Consider the following 20,000-nt stretch of genomic DNA (forward strand, 5'->3'; position numbering starts at 1 on the left):
GGACATGAGGAGGTGAGGAGGAGGAGCAGGAGGTGAGGATATAGGAGGTGAGGACATGGAGGTGAGGAGGAGGAGAAGGTGAGGACAGAGGACATGAGGAGGTGAGGACAGAGGAGGTGAGGACATGAGGAGGTGAGGAGGAGGAGAAGGTGAGGACATGAGGAGGTGAGGACAGAGGACATGAGGAGGTGAGGACAGAGGAGGAGGAGAAGGTGAGGACAGAGGACATGAGGAGGTGAGGACAGAGGACATGAGGAGGTGAGGACAGAGGAGGTGAGGAGGAGCAGGAGGTGAGGACATGAGGAGGTGAGGAGGAGGAGCAGGAGGTGAGGATATAGGAGGTGAGGACATGGAGGTGAGGAGGAGGAGAAGGTGAGGACAGAGGACATGAGGAGGTGAGGACAGAGGAGGTGAGGACATGAGGAGGTGAGGACATGAGGAGGTGAGGAGGAGGAGAAGGTGAGGACAGAGGACATGAGGAGGTGAGGAGGAGGAGCAGGAGGTGAGGACATAGGAGGTGAGGACATGAGGAGGTGAAGGTGAGGACAGAGGACATGAGGAGGTGAGGACAGAGGACATGAGGAGGTGAGGACAGAGGAGGTGAGGAGGAGCAGGAGGTGAGGACATGAGGAGGTGAGGAGGAGGAGCAGGAGGTGAGGATATAGGAGGTGAGGACATGGAGGTGAGGAGGAGGAGAAGGTGAGGACAGAGGACATGAGGAGGTGAGGACAGAGGAGGTGAGGACATGAGGAGGTGAGGACATGAGGAGGTGAGGAGGAGGAGAAGGTGAGGACAGAGGACATGAGGAGGTGAGGAGGAGGAGCAGGAGGTGAGGACATAGGAGGTGAGGACATGAGGAGGTGAGGAGGAGGAGAAGGTGAGGACAGAGGACATGAGGAGGTGAGGACAGAGGAGGTGCTCCTCACCTTTCAGGAGGTGTCCCACCAGAGCGAAGTTGAAGTTGGCGCTGAAGTTGAGTCCCACGAAGTGATCCATCTGCTTACAGTGCCACTCCAGAGGACGCCGGATCTCCATGAACACCTCCTCCGGGCTCTGGAGGAGGAGGAGGAGGAGGAGTTTTGGTTTTAGTGAAAAACAGTTTAACTTTATGTATGAATGGAAACATCCCAACCCATGAAGCTGTGTGTGTGTGTGTGTGTGTGTGTGTACCTTGTCGTTGAACACCCTCATGGAGTCCAGTGTGTGGAGGTTCTGCTCCATCAAGGCGGTTCCGGCTGAGTAGAGATTCACCTCATCCAGCTGGAGGACGGCCACGGCCACCCAGAAGAGAGCCCTGTGCATCGGGGACTCCTACACACACACAGAGACACACACACACACACACACACACAGAGACATACACACACACACACACACAGAGAGAGACACACACAGAGACATACACACACACACACAGAGAGACACACACACACACACACACACAGAGACACACACACACACACACACACACACACACACAGAGAGACACACACACACACACACAGAGACACACAGAGACACACACACACAGAGACACACACAGAGACATATACACACACACACACACACACACACAGAGACACACACACACACAGACAGAGAGAGAGACAAACACACACACACACACAGACAGAGAGAGAGACACACACACAGAGACACACACACACACACACACACACACACACACACAGAGACACACACACACACACAGACAGAGAGAGAGACAAACACACACACACACAGACAGAGAGAGAGACACACACACACATTAGAACGACTGCAGCACTAAAATAAAAATCTTTTGATATTTTTGCTTCTCAGGAGAAGAAAGTTAGGGAGGAGAAAGACAGGAGGAGGAGGGGGAAGTGAGAGGAGGAGGAGAAGAAGAGGAGGATGAGAAGAGGAGGAGAAGAGGAGGAAGTGAGAGGAGGAGGCGCAGCAGGAGGAGGAGCACACCTTGCTCAGCAGCGGCTGCAGCTTGGTCAGGGCGATGACCGTGGCCTCGATCAGCACCTGGCTGTTGTAGTTGTCCGGACCCTTCAGGCAGCTCTCCAGACCCTGAGAGGACGAGCGGAGGGATTAGAGCGCCCGCCTCACCGCTGCCTCGGCCTGCCAGGCGGCGCACGGGGCCCACTCACCCGGTCGATGCTCAGCAGGGGGCTGGCCTTGCTCAGGATCCGGATGATCTGCTTGATCTGACTGTGACTCACTCGCTTACTGATGCAGCCGAACACCACCAGGGCCCGCGGCTGCAGGGAGGGGTTGTACTGGAAGGCAAACCTGGGGGAAGGGGGGGGGGAGAGAGAGAGGGAGTGAGAGAGAGAGGGGAGAGAGAGAGAGGGGAGAGAGAGAGGGGGGGGGAGAGAGAGGGAGAGAGAGAGGGGGGGGGAGAGAGAGGGGGAGAGAGAGGGAGGGAGAGAGAGAGAGGGGGGAGAGAGAGGAGGAGAGAGAGGGGGAGAGAGAGGGGGAGAGAGACGAGGAGAGAGACGAGGAGAGAGACGGGGAGAGAGGGAGGAAGAGAGAGAGAGGAAGAGAGAGGGAGGAAGAGAGAGGGAGAGGGGAGAGAGGGGGAGAGAGAGAGGGGGGAGAGAGGAGAGAGAGAGAGGGGGAGAGAGAGAGAGAGAGAGAGAGAGAGAGAGAGAGAGAGAGAGAGAGAGAGAGAGAGAGAGGGGGGGAGAGAGACACACACACTTTGATTAATAGATTTCCTTCTGGACATGAAACACTGATGAGTCATAAAAGGGGAGGAGTCATACTTCTGAGCGAGCTCCGTCCATTGGTCCAACCACTTGCAGGCCGGGATGTCCCTCATACAGGCCTGCAGGGAGAAGGAGGCGCATGAGGAGGAGCAGGAGGAGGAGCAGGAGGAGGAGTCTCTCACAGACAGGTTCACAGTGACACATCTCGTCTTCACATTAAATCTCTCGTGTAAACGATGTAACACACGGGGTCAGCTGGTCTACCAGGGCCCTCGTGGTCCTGCTGGTCTACCAGGGCCCTCGTGGTCCTGCTGGTCTACCAGGGCCCTGGTGGTCCTGCTGGTCTACCAGGGCCCTGGTGGTCCTGCTGGTCTACCAGGGCCCTGGTGGTCCTGCTGGTCTACCAGGGCCCTCGTGGTCCTGCTGGTCTACCAGGGCCCTAGTCTGGTCCTGCTGGTCCACCAGGGCCCTCGTGGTCTACCTCCATGATCTCCAGCAGCGCCTCGGTGACGGTCTCCAGCGACGACAGGGCGAAGGTCTCCCTCTCGTAGGAGCCGGGCGAGAAGGAGCGGTCGCGGTAGCTGGAGCGGAACGCGATGACGGCCGCAGACTTCACCTTGCTGATCCCGAACAGCAGGTAGAACTTAGGGAGCGAGAACTCAGTGAGGCTCAGACGCAGGACCTGCTTCGTCTCCTCTGGAGGGAGGAGCACAGGGGGGACGGACGAGGGAGGACAGAGGAGGGAACGAGGGAGGACAGAGGAGGGAGGGAACAAGGGAGGACAGAGGAGGCAACGAGGGAGGACAGAGGAGGGAACGAGGGAGGACAGAGGAGGGAACGAGGGAGGACAGAGGAGGGAGGGAACGAGGGAGGACAGATGAGGGAACGAGGGAGGACAGAGGAGGGAACGAGGGAGGACAGAGGAGGGAACGAGGGAGGACAGAGGAGGGAGGGAACGAGGGAGGACAGATGAGGGAACGAGGGAGGACAGATGAGGGAACGAGGGAGGACAGAGAAGGGAACGAGGGAGGACAGAGGAGGGAGGGAACGAGGAAGGACTTTAGTACATTTCAAGAGCAAAAGAATGAAGAACTACATCAAGATGAATCAATGTGTCAGAAGGGGCGGGGCCTCACCGCTGAAGTTGAGCTGCGAGCAGGTGCACAGCGAGTGGATGATGTTGATGACCAGGCCGTGGGTGGAGGCGCGCAGCGACAGCGGCCCGGTGGCCACCAGCAGCGTGACCACGTGGAACAGGTACGGCAGGTGAGCCGCCACGTCCAGAGAGTTGTTGAAGGACAGCATCAGCATGTAGCGCGCCAGGATGGCGATGTCGTCCCACATCAGGTGCTGCTCCAGCGTGGGCGTCGGGGACAGGCACGTCTTGTCGATGATCTTACACATCCGGCCAATCACCTGCGAGCACATGGGAACGTGATGGAACCATGACCCACAATGCATCAGGACAACACGCCACATCACAGAGTTAAAAAATCTCTCTCTCTATATATATATTAAAATCTATATATAGATTTCTTTATCAATATATATATATTGATAAATATATAAAAATCTCTATATTTAAAAAAGATATAATCTTGTTTTCCTATATTCTAACAATATTAATAAGTTATATGTTTTTTCTCACTGAAAACAACATTTTACAAGATAACATTTTCACGGAGCAGCGCCTGAACGCATCACCATGTAACTGAAGGGAACCTCTGCTGGTTCTCCGTTAGCGGAGCTGCTAACGCTACTAGCGTTACTAGCTAACGTTAGCAGCTCTCCTCCTGTCGGTCTGAACACTGATTGGTTGTTTAGTCACATGACCAGAGGCCAGAGGAACACCATGATGTCAGAGCGATGGAGCTCAGCGGCACACAAGGTTCCCTTTGTGCCCGCTGGGCCATGACATCAGCGCCACGGAGAACCACAGAACACCGGCAGAACCACGGAGAACACCGGAGAACCACATCAGTTTAAATAAACAAGAATAATCTGATGTTCTTCATTCAGGAGAAACCACACGGAGCGCGTGGGGGAAGCAGCTCTTCAGCCTCGACAACCCCCAGTGAGAGCTGCTGCTGCTGCTGTTGTGTTGTTGTTGTTGTTGTTGTTGTTGTCTGACCTGGAGGACACGGCTGATGCTTCACAGCGTTTACATCTGTTCGTAAGTAAGTAATATTACATTCATCCCCGTTTATAGACCTGAGTATCAGGAGGAGCTCCGGGGAGTCGAGTGATGATAACGTGTTGATATGTTGATATAACTTTACTCTTTAGTACGAGCAGAATCACATATGAAACATGACAATAAAAAAGAAGAGAAAAAAAAGAAAAAAACCAAAATAATTAAATAGAAATTAATAAATATTTTTCTTCTGTTAGCCAAAAGCTTGAAGCAGCTAACGATCCTCTGCTAACGATTATTATCCGTGAGATATTTGGCTAAACGACAACAGAATATAAACCCGATCGTGACCGACGGGGTTCTGGACCCCGACCCGGCTCACCTTGCTGGAGACCAGCTTGACGTTCCCCGAGGCCAGAGCCACCGCGGTGTCCGCCATGACCTCGGCCTTGATGGAGCCCAGTCCTCCGGTGGCGCTGGTCTTGATGAAGCTGTCCAGCACCACGTCCAGCAGGTCGGTGATCTGAGGACACGGGGGGGGGGGCACAGTTAGAGGGTCCTCGGCACCGCCACGTCTACCGGTCCGGGGGTGTCGGGGGACCCACCTGGCCCAGGCTGCCCCAGATCTTGGCCTGGATGGAGGGGTACATCTGCTTCTCGTTGATCGTCATGGTGATGAGCTTGTCCAAGATGGCCGTGACGCGCTGCCGCTTGGCGTCGTCGTTGTGCTTACAGAAGCGGACGAGGTTCAGCAGCCACGGCGTCATGTACTCCAGACACAGGTGTTTCAGCTCGATGCCTGAGGGGAACACGTCAACACGAGGCTTCAGACGCAGGACGTTACCGCTTATTATGGTCTGCTATTATAGACTTCTATACAACCAGAGGAGCCCCCTGGTGGTCAGGAGAGAGAATGCAGCTTTAACACATGAAGCATAGACTTCTATACAACCAGAGGCGCCCCCTGGTGGCCAGGAGAGAGAATGCAGCTTTCATAACTTACTGCTTCCAAGAACTAATGTACTCATCCCTAATATTTGTCTGTTCTTGGTTTCTTTTAGTTGAGAGCTGTCTGGTTTTGATGAAGTTAAACAGCTTTTCCACTCCAGAAGGTTTTAAAAAGCAGCCAAAGTTAAAAAGCCCAGGGTGTAAAGGGCGTCAGGTGGACTTACTGGACTTGCTGAAGCCCGAGATGCACTCCTCCAGGAACTCCAGCGTGAGATGTGGCTCGTTGGCGGCCAGCGTCTTGCTGATGGAGACGATGAACAGCGTGTTGTTGGCCGGGATGCAGAGGCCCGACGTCTCCAGCAGCTGGCCCTCGATCTTCAGGTTGAAGGTGCAGGTCAACGCACACAGCAGATTGTACGCCGCCGACCTGAAAGAGGGACGAACAACAAGGGAGACGGGTCAAAACTCACAAACGACAACAGACAGATGAGCTCTCCCGGGTCACCGACCTGAGGCTGGGGTCAGAGCTCCCCAGGTTCAGCAGGGCGATGTTGAGCAGCGTGCCCGGCACGTCTTTGGGTCGGATCTTGGTGTGCTGCGGGATGGAGTCGGGCTGCGACAGCTCCCAGCGCGTCCGGATGTGGATGATGGACTGCACGATGGCGTCGCACTCCTGGTGCATGAAGGTGAGCGGCGTGCCCTGGTTGGCCATGGTGAGGGTGAACTGGCTCTCGTCCACCAGGCAGATCTCCTCGATCTCCGAGGCGTAGTAGACGTCGTTGAGGAACACGGGCTGGCCCAGCACGCGGGTCCGCTCGGCCGACGTCACCTGAACCGCGGTCGAGCCCACCTGACCGGACGGGAAGCGCACGATTGGGACCGGCGTGGGGTTCTGGTACCTCTGCCGGTCTACACTCCGACCAGATCCTCACCTTGATGGACACCTTGGTGTCCTTGTGGGCCAGCTTCAGGGCGTTGTGGAACACCTTCAGGTCCTCCTCCAGGGTCAGCGTGGCCGCCGGCAGCTTCTGCTGGTCCGGCTCGATGTGCTCGGCCAGCTTCGCCGGAGAGTCGATGAACTGGAGCCGCTTGCTGCCCTTCAGGCCCGTCAGCAGCCGCTCGTGGTACTTGGTGTACTCCCTCACCCAGGTGTTGCAGTTGTAGACGAAGACGGCCGCCACGTTCTCGTAGGCGAAGCCGGGGAACACCACGAACCACTTGGACAGGAAGTCGGTCTTGAAGCGGTTGCTGGGCCCCACGTGCGTGAGGTCCACCACGATCTCATAGGGCTTGGCGTAGTAGGGCTTGAGCGTGAGGAGGACGTGGTAGATGAGCAGGTCCCCGTTGATCTGGCCCGTCTTGAACCTGAAGGGAGGAGCAGAGGCTGGAGGTCACCTTCAGGACGCGTGTGGTCTGGGGGGTAAATTAGTTCTCAGCATCAGCGTGACGGAAATGAAGTCCTTTTTTTGGCTTCTGAGAAACTGCATTTCTTTTGTGTCTCTCTCTTCTCGTCAGCACCGGTGGTCAACGAGGGGCCCGAAATACCCCGAGCAGAACCAGAGCCAGAGACCGGCTCAGGAAGCACCTTCAGAGCACCTGAAGGGTCCGTCTGCAGCAGCAGCTTCCCTCCACCACTCCGACAAGACCTCCAACAAGAGATCCACCAACAAGCCATCCACCAAGACCACCAACAAGACCTCCAACAAGAGATCCACCAAGACCTCCAACAAGAGATCCAACAAGACTTCCAACAAGAGATCCACCAAGACCTCCAACAACAGATCCACCAAGACCTCCAACAAGAGATCCAACAAGACTTCCAACAAGAGATCCACCAAGACCTCCAACAAGAGATCCACCAAGACCTCCAACAAGGGATCCACCAAGACCTCCAACAAGAGATCCAACAAGACCTCCAACAAGAGATCCACCAAGACCTCCAACAAGACCACCAACAAGAGATCCAACAAGACCTCCAACAAGAGATCCACCAAGACCTCCAACAAGAGATCCACCAAGATCTCCAACAAGAGATCCACCAAGACCTCCAACAAGAGATCCAACAAGAGATCAACCAAGACCTCCAACAAGAGATCCACCAAGACCTCTAACAAGAGATCCACCAAGACCTCCAACAAGAGATCCACCAAGACCTCCAACAAGAGATCCAATAATACATCAGTAAGTATGGTGGTCCAACAGAACCTTCTCTGCATGCGATCAGACGGTGACTCTGCTCTTCATTTCAGAGCCAATGGAAGGAACCAGAACTTCCCTCAGGCTGGTTCTGGTTCTGCTGCTCAGCCAGATCCCGTCCTGTCCCAGCGCCGCAGACCAGAACCCGTCGACCGAGCAGCCGCACGCCAACCAGACAGAAGACCGAGGGGGAGCCCGGCGTCACGGAGCCCGGTGCCACACCCCCGCCCGGCGCCACGGAGCCCGGCGTCGTGGAGCCCGGCGCCACGGAGCCCGGCGCCACGCGGGCCGCCTGGTTGATCGACGCCGAGCTGGGTCTGCTCGCCGCGGGCTCGGCGGGGGCGCTGATCGCCTGCCTGCTCGTGACCACGGCGGCGCTGGCGTGTCAGATCTGCATCCTGCGGCGCCGGATTCACGCCCCACGGATCTCCCGGTCCAACATGGACCCGGTGAGCGGCGCCGGGTACTGGGCCGTGGACCGGGATGAGGAGGGGGGGCTGGCGGGGCCGTGCGGCGCCGACGTCGTGCTGGAGGAGGTGAGGGCCGACGGCGAGGGGGGGGTACGGGAGGCAGAGGAGCAGGTTGCCACGGCGACGGGCTACGAAGAAGAACCGGGCCGGATGCAGAGCTCCAGAGACTAGGTTCTGGAGATGCTCAGGGACCTGGAGGACACGCCCCTGGTGGTGTGACCAGGAAACCCCACGAGCTCCCAGACCAACCGGTTCCACCAGAACATTTAACTTCTTTATTCTCTAACCATTTTAAAGTGAATAAGACTCCATTAAGTTCTTTTTCTAGACACGAGTTCTGATGGAAAAGCCCTTCATGGAGGAGAGAAGTATTTATAATATGAAATACTTTCACATTTCATGAGAATGTGTTTAACCGTTTAATGTTACCTAGTTTTACACATTTAAACATTTACCTTCAAACGGCTTCATGAGTCAAACACTTTGAGCCCAGAAGCCACGACAAGCCAGGAATAACCGTGTTGTGTTCATGACCTCGAATAACTTCTGTTCTTAACAAATTAAACTGAGTTACAATGTCTGGTTTTAAATAAAGTGACTCTTGCATCTCGTCACTGTCGTTTCAAATCAATAAGAATTAAAACCACAAGGTATTTATCTTTAATTATAGTGAACATGAGGCAAGTGATGTTCTCGTGGTGCCGTCAGGCTCTGCTCAGGGAACATGAGTCCTGAAGGTAGATGATAACGTTCTCGTGGTGCCTTCAGGCTCTGCTCAGGGAACATGAGTCCTGAAGGTAGATGATAACGTTCTCGTGGTGCCTTCAGGCTCTGCTCAGGGAACATGAGTCCTGAAGGTAGATGATAATGTTCTCGTGGTGCCTTCAGGCTCTGCTCAGGGAACATGAGTCCTGAAGGTAGATGATAACGTTCTCGTGGTGCGTTCAGGCTCAGTGAACATGGCTGAAGTGTGAAACATGAACTATCTTTAGCGCTTCCTCTTCACGCGTCACACTTCCTGCCAGTGAGGCAAGACTCTTCAGCGCTCTCCTTCACAACGTCTACGACTTCCCCTTGAACGCATCCTGGAGCGACTCCGCTGACGGGTAGTCGGGGGGGAATCATCGGTAAGAATCATTTATCAGGAGTTATCACCGGGGCCTGAACGCCTCACAGCGCGAGAGCCTCAAAGAGACACGAGGGTACCGAACTGAAACGAACGCGTCGGCCTGGAGAGCACCTGAACGCATCTGATGGACTAGGACCACTTCTGGTACCTAGAAAAGACTTTAGAGGAACCAACACCACGTCAGGTCTCACTGGACCAGGTCTCTCTGGACCAGGTCTCGTCTGGCCGCCGGTCAGAAGGCGGTAATGGGCGTCGGCTCCTTGGGCCTCGTGGTCCTGTGGCTGCTGCCGCTGACGTTGGGTCAGAACCAGACCGCCAAGTCCACCGAGGACCGGCCGACGCCCCGGGGGAGGGCCGGCTGGAGGTCGGTCTCAGAGCTCGCAGGCAAAGCTTCGCCGGCGTCCACGATGTCGGCGCCGCCCGGCTCCACGCCGCCTCGGTCCCACGGCTCCACGGAGGGCAGCGAGTCCACGACGGAGAAACCGTCGAACGCCACGCCGCCGAGCGACTCGACCGGAACCACGAGACCGCCGGGCAGCTCGGCCCAAACTCCCTCCGCCGCAGATGGGCCGACCCAACCGCCCACACGCCCAACGCCGTCTACGAGCCTCACCCCGACCACCTCTACCGGACCCGCTGAGAACCAAACCGCCAGTACGAGCCCGGTGCCACGCGGGACGCCAAGGGCCACGCCGAAGACGCCAAGGGCCACGCCGAAGACGCCAAGGGCCACGCCGAAGACGCCCGATGGGTCGTACCACGGTAAAGTGGTGGCGGGGCTGATCGGCGGCGCCCTGCTGGTCATGGTGGTGGGATTCCTGCTCATCTACGTCAAGAAACGGCGGCTTCAGAAGCAGCAGATGGAGACCGGCGACTGGGCCGGGCCCTCGCCGTTCCTGGCCGGCGGAGCCAGCGGCCCGGCTGCGGCGGCGAGGCCGTCCAACCGGCTCTCCCTCGCCGGCTTCCTGAGGCTCTCCAGGAGGCTGTCGGCGCTCCCCGAGACCGGCGAGGAGTTCGTCATGGTGACCACGTTCGGAAGGAAAGCGAGCTCGCTCCCCCGAGAGGACGCCGGGGCGGCGGGGCTCCGGAGCAACGGCCACGCTCCAGAGACGGCCGAGCACAACAACAACACGTCGGAGCAGGGCGGCGCCGCCTGACGACCACACAGGAAGCCGCCTCGCCGTGTTTGAGGAACGAGAAAAGAGAGAGATTCTGTTCAACGTGACAGAGACAAAGATCCTAAATCATGAGAAGATGCACAGCGCGATGTTTAAGTCAGGAATCAAGTTTTTATGAGACTCGTGAATGTTGAGCAGATTGTTTTGTACTTTTTGGTTTTGATGTCACTTTGCACATATTATTAAATATTATTAAATACTTCTCAGCCTCTCAGGAACAAATTAAACATCTTCAAACCGACAGAGATAATCAGACTTATTATTTTACTGAAGATGAACCGACAGCGAGACTCACGACAACTGGTGAGGACCTTGTGACACAGGACAGATATATATATATATGAATATATATTTATCCACAAAATTAATAGTTTTACGATTAATAGTTTCAAATTTAAAGTATGTATAAATATTACATATATATTTATATACAATATATATTACATATATATAATGTATTACATATATATTATATCAATGCATATAAATACATAAATGTAAAATATATATAAATATATGGATGTAAATAAATACATGTATATATATATGTAAATAAATACATATATGTAAATAAATACATGTAAATAATTACATATGTAAATAAGTATATACATAAAAGTTGATAGATTATTAACACTAAAGGCATCCAAACTGCACCAGATTTAGTAAAGGACACACCCCCTCCCCCTCCCAACCTGCAGCTGCATTGGAAGCCGACAGAGTGGCAAGCAGGGGGGGGGGGGGGGCAGCATGTTCAGAGCCACAACACCACGGCAGCCGGAGGAAAGAGGCCGAGAGACTCCGAGCGAGCGCCAGGAGGGCTGACGGCCCGCCAGAGAGCATGGGTGTTTCAGAGCGCTGAGCTCTGGGGAAGGAGTGCGCCGCACAGGGCGCTCTGCAGTGATGACCCCTCCCTGCAGCACTGAGCTCCGGCCGCTCTGGCAGAGCCTCCAGTCGGCTCACCGCAGGGGAACCCAGACGCACCACTCGCTCTCCCTGCAGTTCTATCTAACCGCTGGTCTCTCGTCCTCCAGAGCCCCGACCATGACCGCCGCCGCCCTCCCCTTCCTCCTCCTGCTGCTGGGAGGTCGGGTGGTGGCCGTCTGCCCCACGGTGTGCACCTGCAGCCGGGGCCACCGCGTAGTGGACTGCTCCTCCCGGGGCCTCACCAAGCTGCCGCCCGGGCTGCAGCACAACATCAACTTTGTCAACCTCTCGTTCAATAGGTGAGCAGCTCCTCCCTCGAGGCTCCAGCTCACTGGACGAGTCTTTAAAGGTCTTCAAATCTACATGAGTGTTAATATTTAGCATTAAAATCTAATATTTTACAGGATATTCCACCTTCGTTTACACACATGTAATACTTAATGTATGTATTAAGCTGCATTCTCTCTCCTGGCCATTAGGGGGCGACTCCTCTGGTTGTATAGAAGTCTGCTTCGTGCGTTACAGCTGCATTCTCTCTCCCGACCACCAGGGGACGACTCTGGTTGTATAGAAGTCTATGCTTCATGTGTTAAAGCTGCATTCTCTCTCCCGACCACCAGGGGGCGACTGGTTGTATAGAAGTCTATGCTTCATGCGTTACAGCTGCATTCTCTCTCCCGACCACCAGGGGGCGACTCTGGTTGTATAGAAGTCTGCTTCGTGCGTTACAGCTGCATTCTCTCTCCCGACCACCAGGGGGTGACTGGTTGTATAGAAGTCTATGCTTCATGCGTTACAGCTGCATTCTCTCTCCTGACCACCAGGGGGCTCCTCTGGTTGTATAGAAGTCTATGCTTCATGCGTTACAGCTGCATTCTCTCTCCCGACCACCAGGGGGCGACTCCTTGTACCTAAAGTATTCATACTCGTGTGTTTCCGCTCCCTTCCGGCAGCCTGCAGGCTCTGGAGAGCCAGCTCAGCCACTACGCCCACCTGAGGACTCTGGACCTGTCCTACAACCGCCTGGAGGCGCTGCCGCCCGCCCTGCCGCGCTCGCTGTGGCACATCCGGGCGTCGGGGAACCACCTGCGCTCGCTGGACAAGAACGACACGGCCTACCACTGGAACCTGAGGGTTCTGGACCTGTCGGACAACGAGCTGGAGCGCGTGGTGTTCATCAACAACACGCTGCCCGGCCTCCGCGCCCTCGACCTCAGCTACAACCGCTTCTGGACCGTGCCCACCAACATGCCGCACCACCTGGAGAGCGTGGACCTGTCGCACAACTACCTGGTGCAGATCCTGCCGGGCTCGCTGGACCGGCTGCCGAGGCTGGCCCGGTTCTACCTGCACGCCAACCGCTTCTCCTGGCTGCCGGAGGGGGCGTTCGAGAAGCTGGCGGCGCTGGAGGCGCTGACGCTCGGGGACAACCCCTGGGCCTGCGAGGAGGAGGAGAACATCTCGAAGCTCCTGGCGTGGGCGGGGCGAGCCCGGGCCACCGTCTCCGGCTGCCCCTGTTACACCAAACCCGTCTGCGGGCGCCAGGCGCCGCCGGGAAGGGAGCGGCCCTCGGCGGCGCCGTCCACGGAGCCGCCGCTCTGGGCCGACTGGGCCCTCTACGAGACGGAGGATCAGGACCGAAGGGGGGCGAACGAGTCGGGGGACCGCGAGGCGTTCGGGTGGGCGCCTCCCACCGAGCCGGAGAGCTTCTCCACGCACGAGAGCACGACGGCACGACGGCCGGCTGCCGGGCGGCCCCGAGCGGCGGCTGCCAGCAACACTCAGACGGTCCCGCTGATTCTAGTCCTGACGGCGTTCAACACCTTCTGAACCACGAGTCCAGAAGCTTCTGGAAACTCCACGTAGTCCTTCGCCTCCATCAAGTGGAGCTTCATGCTTTAATGTCTCTGAATGCCTCAGGACCTCAAGCAGCCATCAATCCCACGAGAACCCAACAGAGGAGTGGACCGACGGAGGAAAAGAACTTAGTGGACGTTCTGGATCCTGAGGCCAACGAATTCATCTGGACCAGGACTGCAGGACGAGTTGTGCCATGAATGAGGAGCTGAACTCAAACCCTCAGAACAACTTCAACTGACTGTTTTCTATCAATATCAAAAGATCAAAAACTATGTACCAAACGTCATTAAAGTGAGTTTCAAACCTTCCAGACACAAGAAGAACAAATCGATTGATTATCCACACAAACTAAATAAAGACAGATTGGGTAGAGTGACACTTCAGTGGATCTGAGTTTGCACGTTTCCGTAGTTCAGAGATCGAGATCAATACAGCGGAGGATGAGGATGCCGAGCTGCAGCTTCAGTGAGAGGCGTTCAAGGTGCTTAGAGACTCTACCTGGTGGCACGGCACCAGTGGGCTCTTCTCATACGGGTCGTACCTGCGGGCCACGTAGTAGAACACAGGGTTGCCGGTCTTGGAGGTTCCTGCCTGGTAGAAGATGTTGAGGGTCTTTAAGGCCTTGAACTCCTCCTTCTCGTGGACCTGGTGCCTTCAAGACAAACCAGAGAGCGAAGGATCAGTCTCACCTTCACAGGAAGTGGTGTAACGGACCGCTGAGCAGGACGTCACGGAGGAGGCAGAGTTTAGACCAAAAGGAGCGCTAGTAACGTTAGCTAGTAACATTAAGTAGTAAATTTAGCTCGTAAAGTTAGCTAGTAACGTTAGCTAGTAACATCACTTCAGTTACATAATGAGGCGTTCAGGCTCTGCTCAGTGAACATGAGTCCTGGCTGAAGGTAAATGATAACGCTCTCCTGATGCGTTCAGGTGTAACCTTGTAAAATGTAGCTTTAGTGATGAACTAGAATGAATCCAGATGTTTTCACATGAATATAAAATAGATGTGAGATGAATGATGAGCCGTCTAAGTTCCTAAAGCTCTAAACTTATTGTTCCACTTCATCAAATAAGGACTGTAAAAGGTTTATCCGTGTGCTATGAAGAAAACATAAACCAACTCAAGTTTGACATTTAGAATATTTGATGGTTTGTTGAAATGATTCTCAGGACGGTGGAACATGACTCTCGGTTCGGGGTCCTGGTCCACAAAGGGTTCTGTTCATCTGGATCATTGATGATCAATAATCAGTATCGAGGACCCCGAGAGACCAGTCCACCACGAGGTCCCCTACCTGGTCATGAACTCCTCGAACTTGGAGCTGGTGAGGTTGAGGCTGGACCAGTGCGTGTCCGCCACCGGCTTGTGCTCCGGGGGCCCCAGGTAGGCCAGCAGGGTGGCCATCTTGTCAAAGGGCCTCCGGCCCACGGCCTTGTGGTCCCGGTTGCTGGACAGGTACTGGCCGATCCGCTCCTGGTTGTTCCACAGCAGCCGGTGGAGGGCCAGCACGTTGCCGTCGCTGATGAAGGACAGGCTGTGGTTGATGGAGTCGCTGGGGGGCGAGTCGGAGGCGATGTCCAAGAAGAACCTGAGACGGGCGAGAGCCGGAGGAGGGTCTCAGGCCTGAAGACCTGGAGGAGGGTCTCGGGTCTAAAGACCTGGAGGAGGGTCTCAGGCCTAAAGACCTGGAGGAGGGTCTCAGGCCTAAAGACCTGGAGGAGGGTCTCGGGTCTAATGACCTGGAGGAGGGTCTCAGGCCTGAAGATCTGGAGGAGGGTCTCAGGCCTGAAGACCTGGAGGAGGGTCTCGGGTCTAAAGACCTGGAGGAGGGTCTCGGGTCTAATGACCTGGAGGAGGGTCTCAGGCCTAAAGACCTGGAGGAGGGTCTCGGGTCTAAAGACCTGGAGGAGGGTCTCAGGCCTAATGACCTGGAAGAGGGTCTCAGGCCTGAAGACCTGGAGGAGGGTCTCAGGCCTGAAGATCTGGAGGAGGGTCTCAGGTCTAAAGACCTGGAGGAGGGTCTCAGGTCTAAAGACCTGGAGGAGGGTCTCAGGCCTGAAGATCTGGAGGAGGGTCTCAGGTCTAATGACCTGGAGGAGGGTCTCAGGCCTGAAGATCTGGAGGAGGGTCTCAGGCCTGAAGACCTGGAGGAGGGTCTCGGGCCTGAAGATCTGGAGGAGGGTCTCAGGCCTGAAGACCTGGAGGAGGGTCTCAGGCCTGAAGACCTGGAAGAGGGTCTCAGGCCTGAAGATCTGGAGGAGGGTCTCAGGTCTAATGACCTGGAGGAGGGTCTCAGGCCTGAAGATCTGGAGGAGGGTCTCAGGTCTAATGACCTGGAGGAGGGTCTCAGACCTAAAGACCTGGAGGAGGGTCTCGGGTCTAAAGACCTGGAGGAGGGTCTCAGGCCTAATGACCTGGAAGAGGGTCTCAGGTCTAAAGACCTGGAGGAGGGTCTCAGGTCTAATGACCTGGAGGAGGGTCTCAGGTCTAAAGACCTGGAGGAGGGTCTCAGGCCTGAAGACCTGGAAGAGGGTCTCAGGCCTGAAGATCTGGAGGAGGGTCTCGGGTCTAAAGACCTGGAGGAGGGTCTCAGGTCTAATGACCTGGAGGAGGGTATCAGGCCTGAAGACCTGGAGGAGGGTCTCAGGTCTAATGACCTGGAGGAGGGTCTCAGGCCTGAAGACCTGGAGGAGGGTCTCGGGTCTAAAGACCTGGAGGAGGGTCTCAGGTCTAATGACCTGGAGGAGGGTCTCAGGTCTAATGACCTGGAGGAGGGTCTCGGGTCTAATGACCTGGAGGAGGGTCTCGGGTCTAATGACCTGGAGGAAGGCAGCAGTCGGGGGTCTCACCTTCTGGCCGAGTCAAAGTTGCTCAAGACGAAGTCGTTGAAGGGCCTCATGTGTTCCTCTTTGGTGAACAGGACGTGGTTCGCGATGCTCTGCAGAATCTAGAAATGTACAACAGCGTGTGAAAAACAAGATTAAAATATTATATATATAAAATTATATAAATGTATATTATATATAAAATAAATATAACATATATAAAATTATATATATTATAAGATATTATAATAATAATATATATATATTATAATATATCTATATACACACACACATATATATATATATATATATATATAATATAAATAATACTTAGTGTCAGCAGCTGTACCTTGGACATGAGCTTGAGGCCCCTCTCTATTCGGGGGAGGGGCTTCTTCTCCAGGATTCCAGCCTCGTAGGGAGACACGATGGCCGGGTTCACAAAGCGAAGGAACATGGCGCTGCCCACGGCGCCAATGCTGTTCTGAGGGAACCGCTGAATCACTACCTGAGGGAGGGGGGAGAGAGGAGGAAGGGACCGAGGGAGGACAGAGGAGGGAACGAGGTAGGAGGGAGGGGGAGGAGGACAGAGGAGGGGACGAGGGAGGGAGTACAGAGGAGAGAGGGAAGAAGGAGGGAGGACAGAGGAGGGAACAAGGGAGGAGGGAGGGAAGGAGGGAAGACAGAGAGGGTTTGAGCAAAGGGAGGACAGGTGGACTTCAGGACATTTCAAGAGCAAAGGAATGAAGAACTAAATAAAGATGAATCAATGTGTGAGAAGGTTCAGAGGAGGAGACAAAGAGGAGACGAGGAGGAGACGAGGAGGAGACGAAGAGGAGATGAGGAGCTGCAGTCTGGCTGCAAGCTGAGGCCTGAAGCTCTCCGCTTGCAGCCCGACTGAGAGGGGAGGAGGGGGCGGAGCCCCACCTGGGAACATGAACCATGAAGGGGGCGGAGCCATGAGAAGCAGTGGATGAGAAGAACAACCCCACAGAGCTCTAAAGCCCAGAACCGGGTCCACAGAACCGGGTCCACTTTGTGTGTGTGTGTGTGTGTGTTGAAGAATCCTGAAGGCTGGACCACGGAGAGATGAAGTGAAGCCTGCAGAGCGGATATCTATCCCACAGGTCAGACTCTTTGAGTCCTCACGACTGACATGTAAACAAACTAAACTGACATGTAAACAAACAACAACAAACGTCTGAATGTCAACGACCCGGAGAAAATGAAGTGGCCTCAAAGTTGAATTTAAAAAGCTTCAGTTGTTTATTCAGAGGGAGCCTGAAGGCATCATAATAACATGGACTTTAATATTTAACACACACACACAGTCACAGAGACACACACACAGTCACACACATTAAAAGAAACAGATATTTTAGATTTAAAATGAAACGAGAATAAAATGTTTTAAAATAAATCCCAACGTTCATCTTTAAGCGCTCTGACGCCATGGTGCGTTCAAGGACCGTCGTAAAGACAACACTCTGGTCTTCCTGATGCATATAGAGAGGAGGAGAGGAATCAAACCCCCGGCAGAGGGAGGAAGCTCGTCAGAATATCTCATCCCGAGACCGCGAGGCGTTCAGGTGCGTGTTAAAGGGAGATGAAATGCTCTGGGGGCCGGGGGGGGGGGGTTAGTGGAAACACGTCAGATGGCCGATATTAGTCAAATGATTTTAAAGAATGGAGAACAGAAAGAAGACAAAACCAGAGAAACACCAAAAATAGATTTACAACAAAATGAGGAAATGAAAATGATAAAAATGCAACAACAAAAAAAGCCGTTTTTTTTGTGTGTGTTTTTTTTGCTTCAGGGAGAAAAAAAGATTCTGAGAATAGATTCTCCAAACTTACTGCTTTTTTGTTTTCCTTTTTTTCTTTTACTGTTGCTTTATTCAGTAGAGAGTGGCAAGTAGCCTACAGAACAGAGCACAGTCATGGTCACAGCACCGGCTACACACACACACACACACAGGCAGGCAGGCGCGCACGCACACACACACACACACACACACAGGCAGGCGCGCACGCACACACACACAGGCAGGCGCGCACATACACAGGCAGGCGCGCACACACACACACACACACAGGACCATTCACATCTAGTCAAACACAGGAAAATTAAAATCAGAGCTGCCGTTAGAAAAGTGTCCCCGCTGAGGGAAGTGTGTCCATGCATGAGCCAGCAGTGTGTGTGTCTCTGTGTGTGTGTGTCTCTGTGTGTGTGTGTGTGTCTCTTTGTGTGTGTGTGTGTGTGTGTGTCTCTCTGTATGTGTGTGTGTCTCTCTCTGTGTGTGTGTGTCTCTGTGTGTGTGTCTCTGTGTGTCTGTGTGTGTCTCTGTGTCTCTGTGTGTGTGTCTCTCTGTATGTGTGTGTGTCTCTCTGTGTGTGTCTCTGTGTGTGTGTGTCTCTGTGTCTCTCTCTGTATGTGTGTGTGTCTCTCTGTGTGTGTGTGTGTGTGTGTGTGTGTGTGTGTGTGTGTGTCTCTGTGTGTGTGTGTCTACAAGAAGAAACCAAAGACGGAGAATGAGAAATCAAAGATGTCAACGCATGGACAACACAACATAAAATAAATTAATATTATCTGTGATCAGAAAACCCAGACCTTGTTTTAGGGGGGGGGGGGGGTCACACCTAAACCAGCATTTGAGGGTCAAAGATGTTAAATATGTGAGAAACTAAAACAAAGTGGCCAAGTTTGAGTGTTTTCTGATACTAAAATCGTTTGTCTCCCCCTGGTGGCCACTAGAGACTTTTATACAACCAGAGGAGTGGCCCCCTGGTGGTCACTAGAGACTTCTATACAACCAGAGGAGTCACCCCTGGTGGCCACTAGACTTCTATACAACCAGAGGAGTGGCCCCCTGGTGGTCACTAGAGACTTCTATACAACCAGAGTAGTCACCCCTGGTGGCCACTAGACTTCTATACAACCAGAGGAGTGGCCCCCTGGTGGTCACTAGAGACTTCGATACAACCAGAGGAGTCACCCCTGGTGGCCACTAGAGACTTCTATACAACCAGAGGAGTCGCCCCCTGGTGGTCACTAGAGACTTCGATACAACCAGAGGAGTCGCCCCCTGGTGGTCACTAGAGACTTCTATACAACCAGAGGAGTCGCCCCCTGGTGGTCACTACAGACTTCTATACAACCAGAGGAGTCGCCCCCTGGTGGTCACTAGAGACTTCTATACAACCAGAGGAGTCGCCCCCTGGTGGTCACTAGAGACTTCTATACAACCAGAGGAGTCGCCCCCTGGTGGTCACTAGAGACTTCTATACAACCAGAGGAGTCACCCCCTGGCGGTGACTAGAGACATCGATACAACCAGAGGAGTCTCCCCCTGGTGGTCACTAGAGACTTCTATACAACCAGAGGAGTCACCCCTGGTGGTCACTAGAGACTTCTATACAACCAGAGGAGTCGCCCCCTGGTGGTCACTAGAGACTTCGATACAACCAGAGGTCGCCTGGTGGTCACTAGAGACTTCGATACAACCAGAGGAGTCGCCCCCTGGTGGTCACTAGAGACTTCTATACAACCAGAGGAGTCGCCCCCTGGTGGTCACTAGAGACTTCTATACAACCAGAGGAGTCGCCCCCTGGTGGTCACTAGAGACTTCGATA

At 54.2% G+C, this 20,000-nt stretch overlaps 3 protein-coding genes across 5 annotated transcripts in view; 2 read left to right on the forward strand and 1 right to left on the reverse strand.

Moving 5' to 3' along the window:
- The window catches only part of nf1a (neurofibromin 1a), a 252,393-nt gene that overhangs the window by 223,861 nt on the left and 8,532 nt on the right, over window positions 1-20,000 (reverse strand). Inside the window, exons 13-29 of the mRNA XM_056441181.1 lie at window positions 18,225-18,287; window positions 16,717-16,875; window positions 16,392-16,489; window positions 14,837-15,130; window positions 14,083-14,193; window positions 6,714-7,146; window positions 6,291-6,631; window positions 6,006-6,208; window positions 5,439-5,632; window positions 5,216-5,356; window positions 3,836-4,115; window positions 3,181-3,395; window positions 2,757-2,818; window positions 2,139-2,280; window positions 1,957-2,058; window positions 1,171-1,311; window positions 927-1,053 (exon numbers count right to left, since the gene is read on the reverse strand). Coding sequence (XP_056297156.1) covers window positions 927-1,053; window positions 1,171-1,311; window positions 1,957-2,058; window positions 2,139-2,280; window positions 2,757-2,818; window positions 3,181-3,395; window positions 3,836-4,115; window positions 5,216-5,356; window positions 5,439-5,632; window positions 6,006-6,208; window positions 6,291-6,631; window positions 6,714-7,146; window positions 14,083-14,193; window positions 14,837-15,130; window positions 16,392-16,489; window positions 16,717-16,875; window positions 18,225-18,287 — 3,106 coding nt within the window. The remainder of the gene's footprint in view (window positions 1-926; window positions 1,054-1,170; window positions 1,312-1,956; window positions 2,059-2,138; window positions 2,281-2,756; window positions 2,819-3,180; window positions 3,396-3,835; window positions 4,116-5,215; window positions 5,357-5,438; window positions 5,633-6,005; window positions 6,209-6,290; window positions 6,632-6,713; window positions 7,147-14,082; window positions 14,194-14,836; window positions 15,131-16,391; window positions 16,490-16,716; window positions 16,876-18,224; window positions 18,288-20,000) is intronic.
- Window positions 9,454-13,846, forward strand: omgb (oligodendrocyte myelin glycoprotein b). 3 transcript variants are annotated; one of them, XM_056440875.1, is made up of 3 exons: window positions 9,454-9,574; window positions 11,789-11,980; window positions 12,635-13,846. In XM_056440875.1, the coding sequence occupies exons 2-3, from the start codon at window positions 11,799-11,801 to the stop codon at window positions 13,509-13,511; spliced, it is 1,059 nt and encodes a 352-aa protein (XP_056296850.1). In that variant the 5' UTR covers window positions 9,454-9,574; window positions 11,789-11,798; the 3' UTR covers window positions 13,512-13,846. The 3 variants fall into 3 exon arrangements, with proteins under 3 accessions (XP_056296850.1, XP_056296849.1, XP_056296848.1); XM_056440874.1 differs by lacking the exon at window positions 9,454-9,574 and adding an exon at window positions 11,022-11,057; XM_056440873.1 differs by lacking the exon at window positions 9,454-9,574 and having other exon boundaries at window positions 11,572-11,980.
- Window positions 9,547-10,995, forward strand: LOC130210507 (nascent polypeptide-associated complex subunit alpha, muscle-specific form-like). The gene has a single exon (XM_056440876.1). It carries the CDS (start codon window positions 9,822-9,824, stop codon window positions 10,731-10,733), a length of 912 nt encoding a protein of 303 aa, XP_056296851.1. The 5' UTR covers window positions 9,547-9,821; the 3' UTR covers window positions 10,734-10,995.

Source organism: Pseudoliparis swirei, chromosome 20, assembly GCF_029220125.1.
Source record: "Pseudoliparis swirei isolate HS2019 ecotype Mariana Trench chromosome 20, NWPU_hadal_v1, whole genome shotgun sequence".
In the NCBI taxonomy this organism is placed as follows: Eukaryota; Metazoa; Chordata; class Actinopteri; order Perciformes; family Liparidae; genus Pseudoliparis; species Pseudoliparis swirei.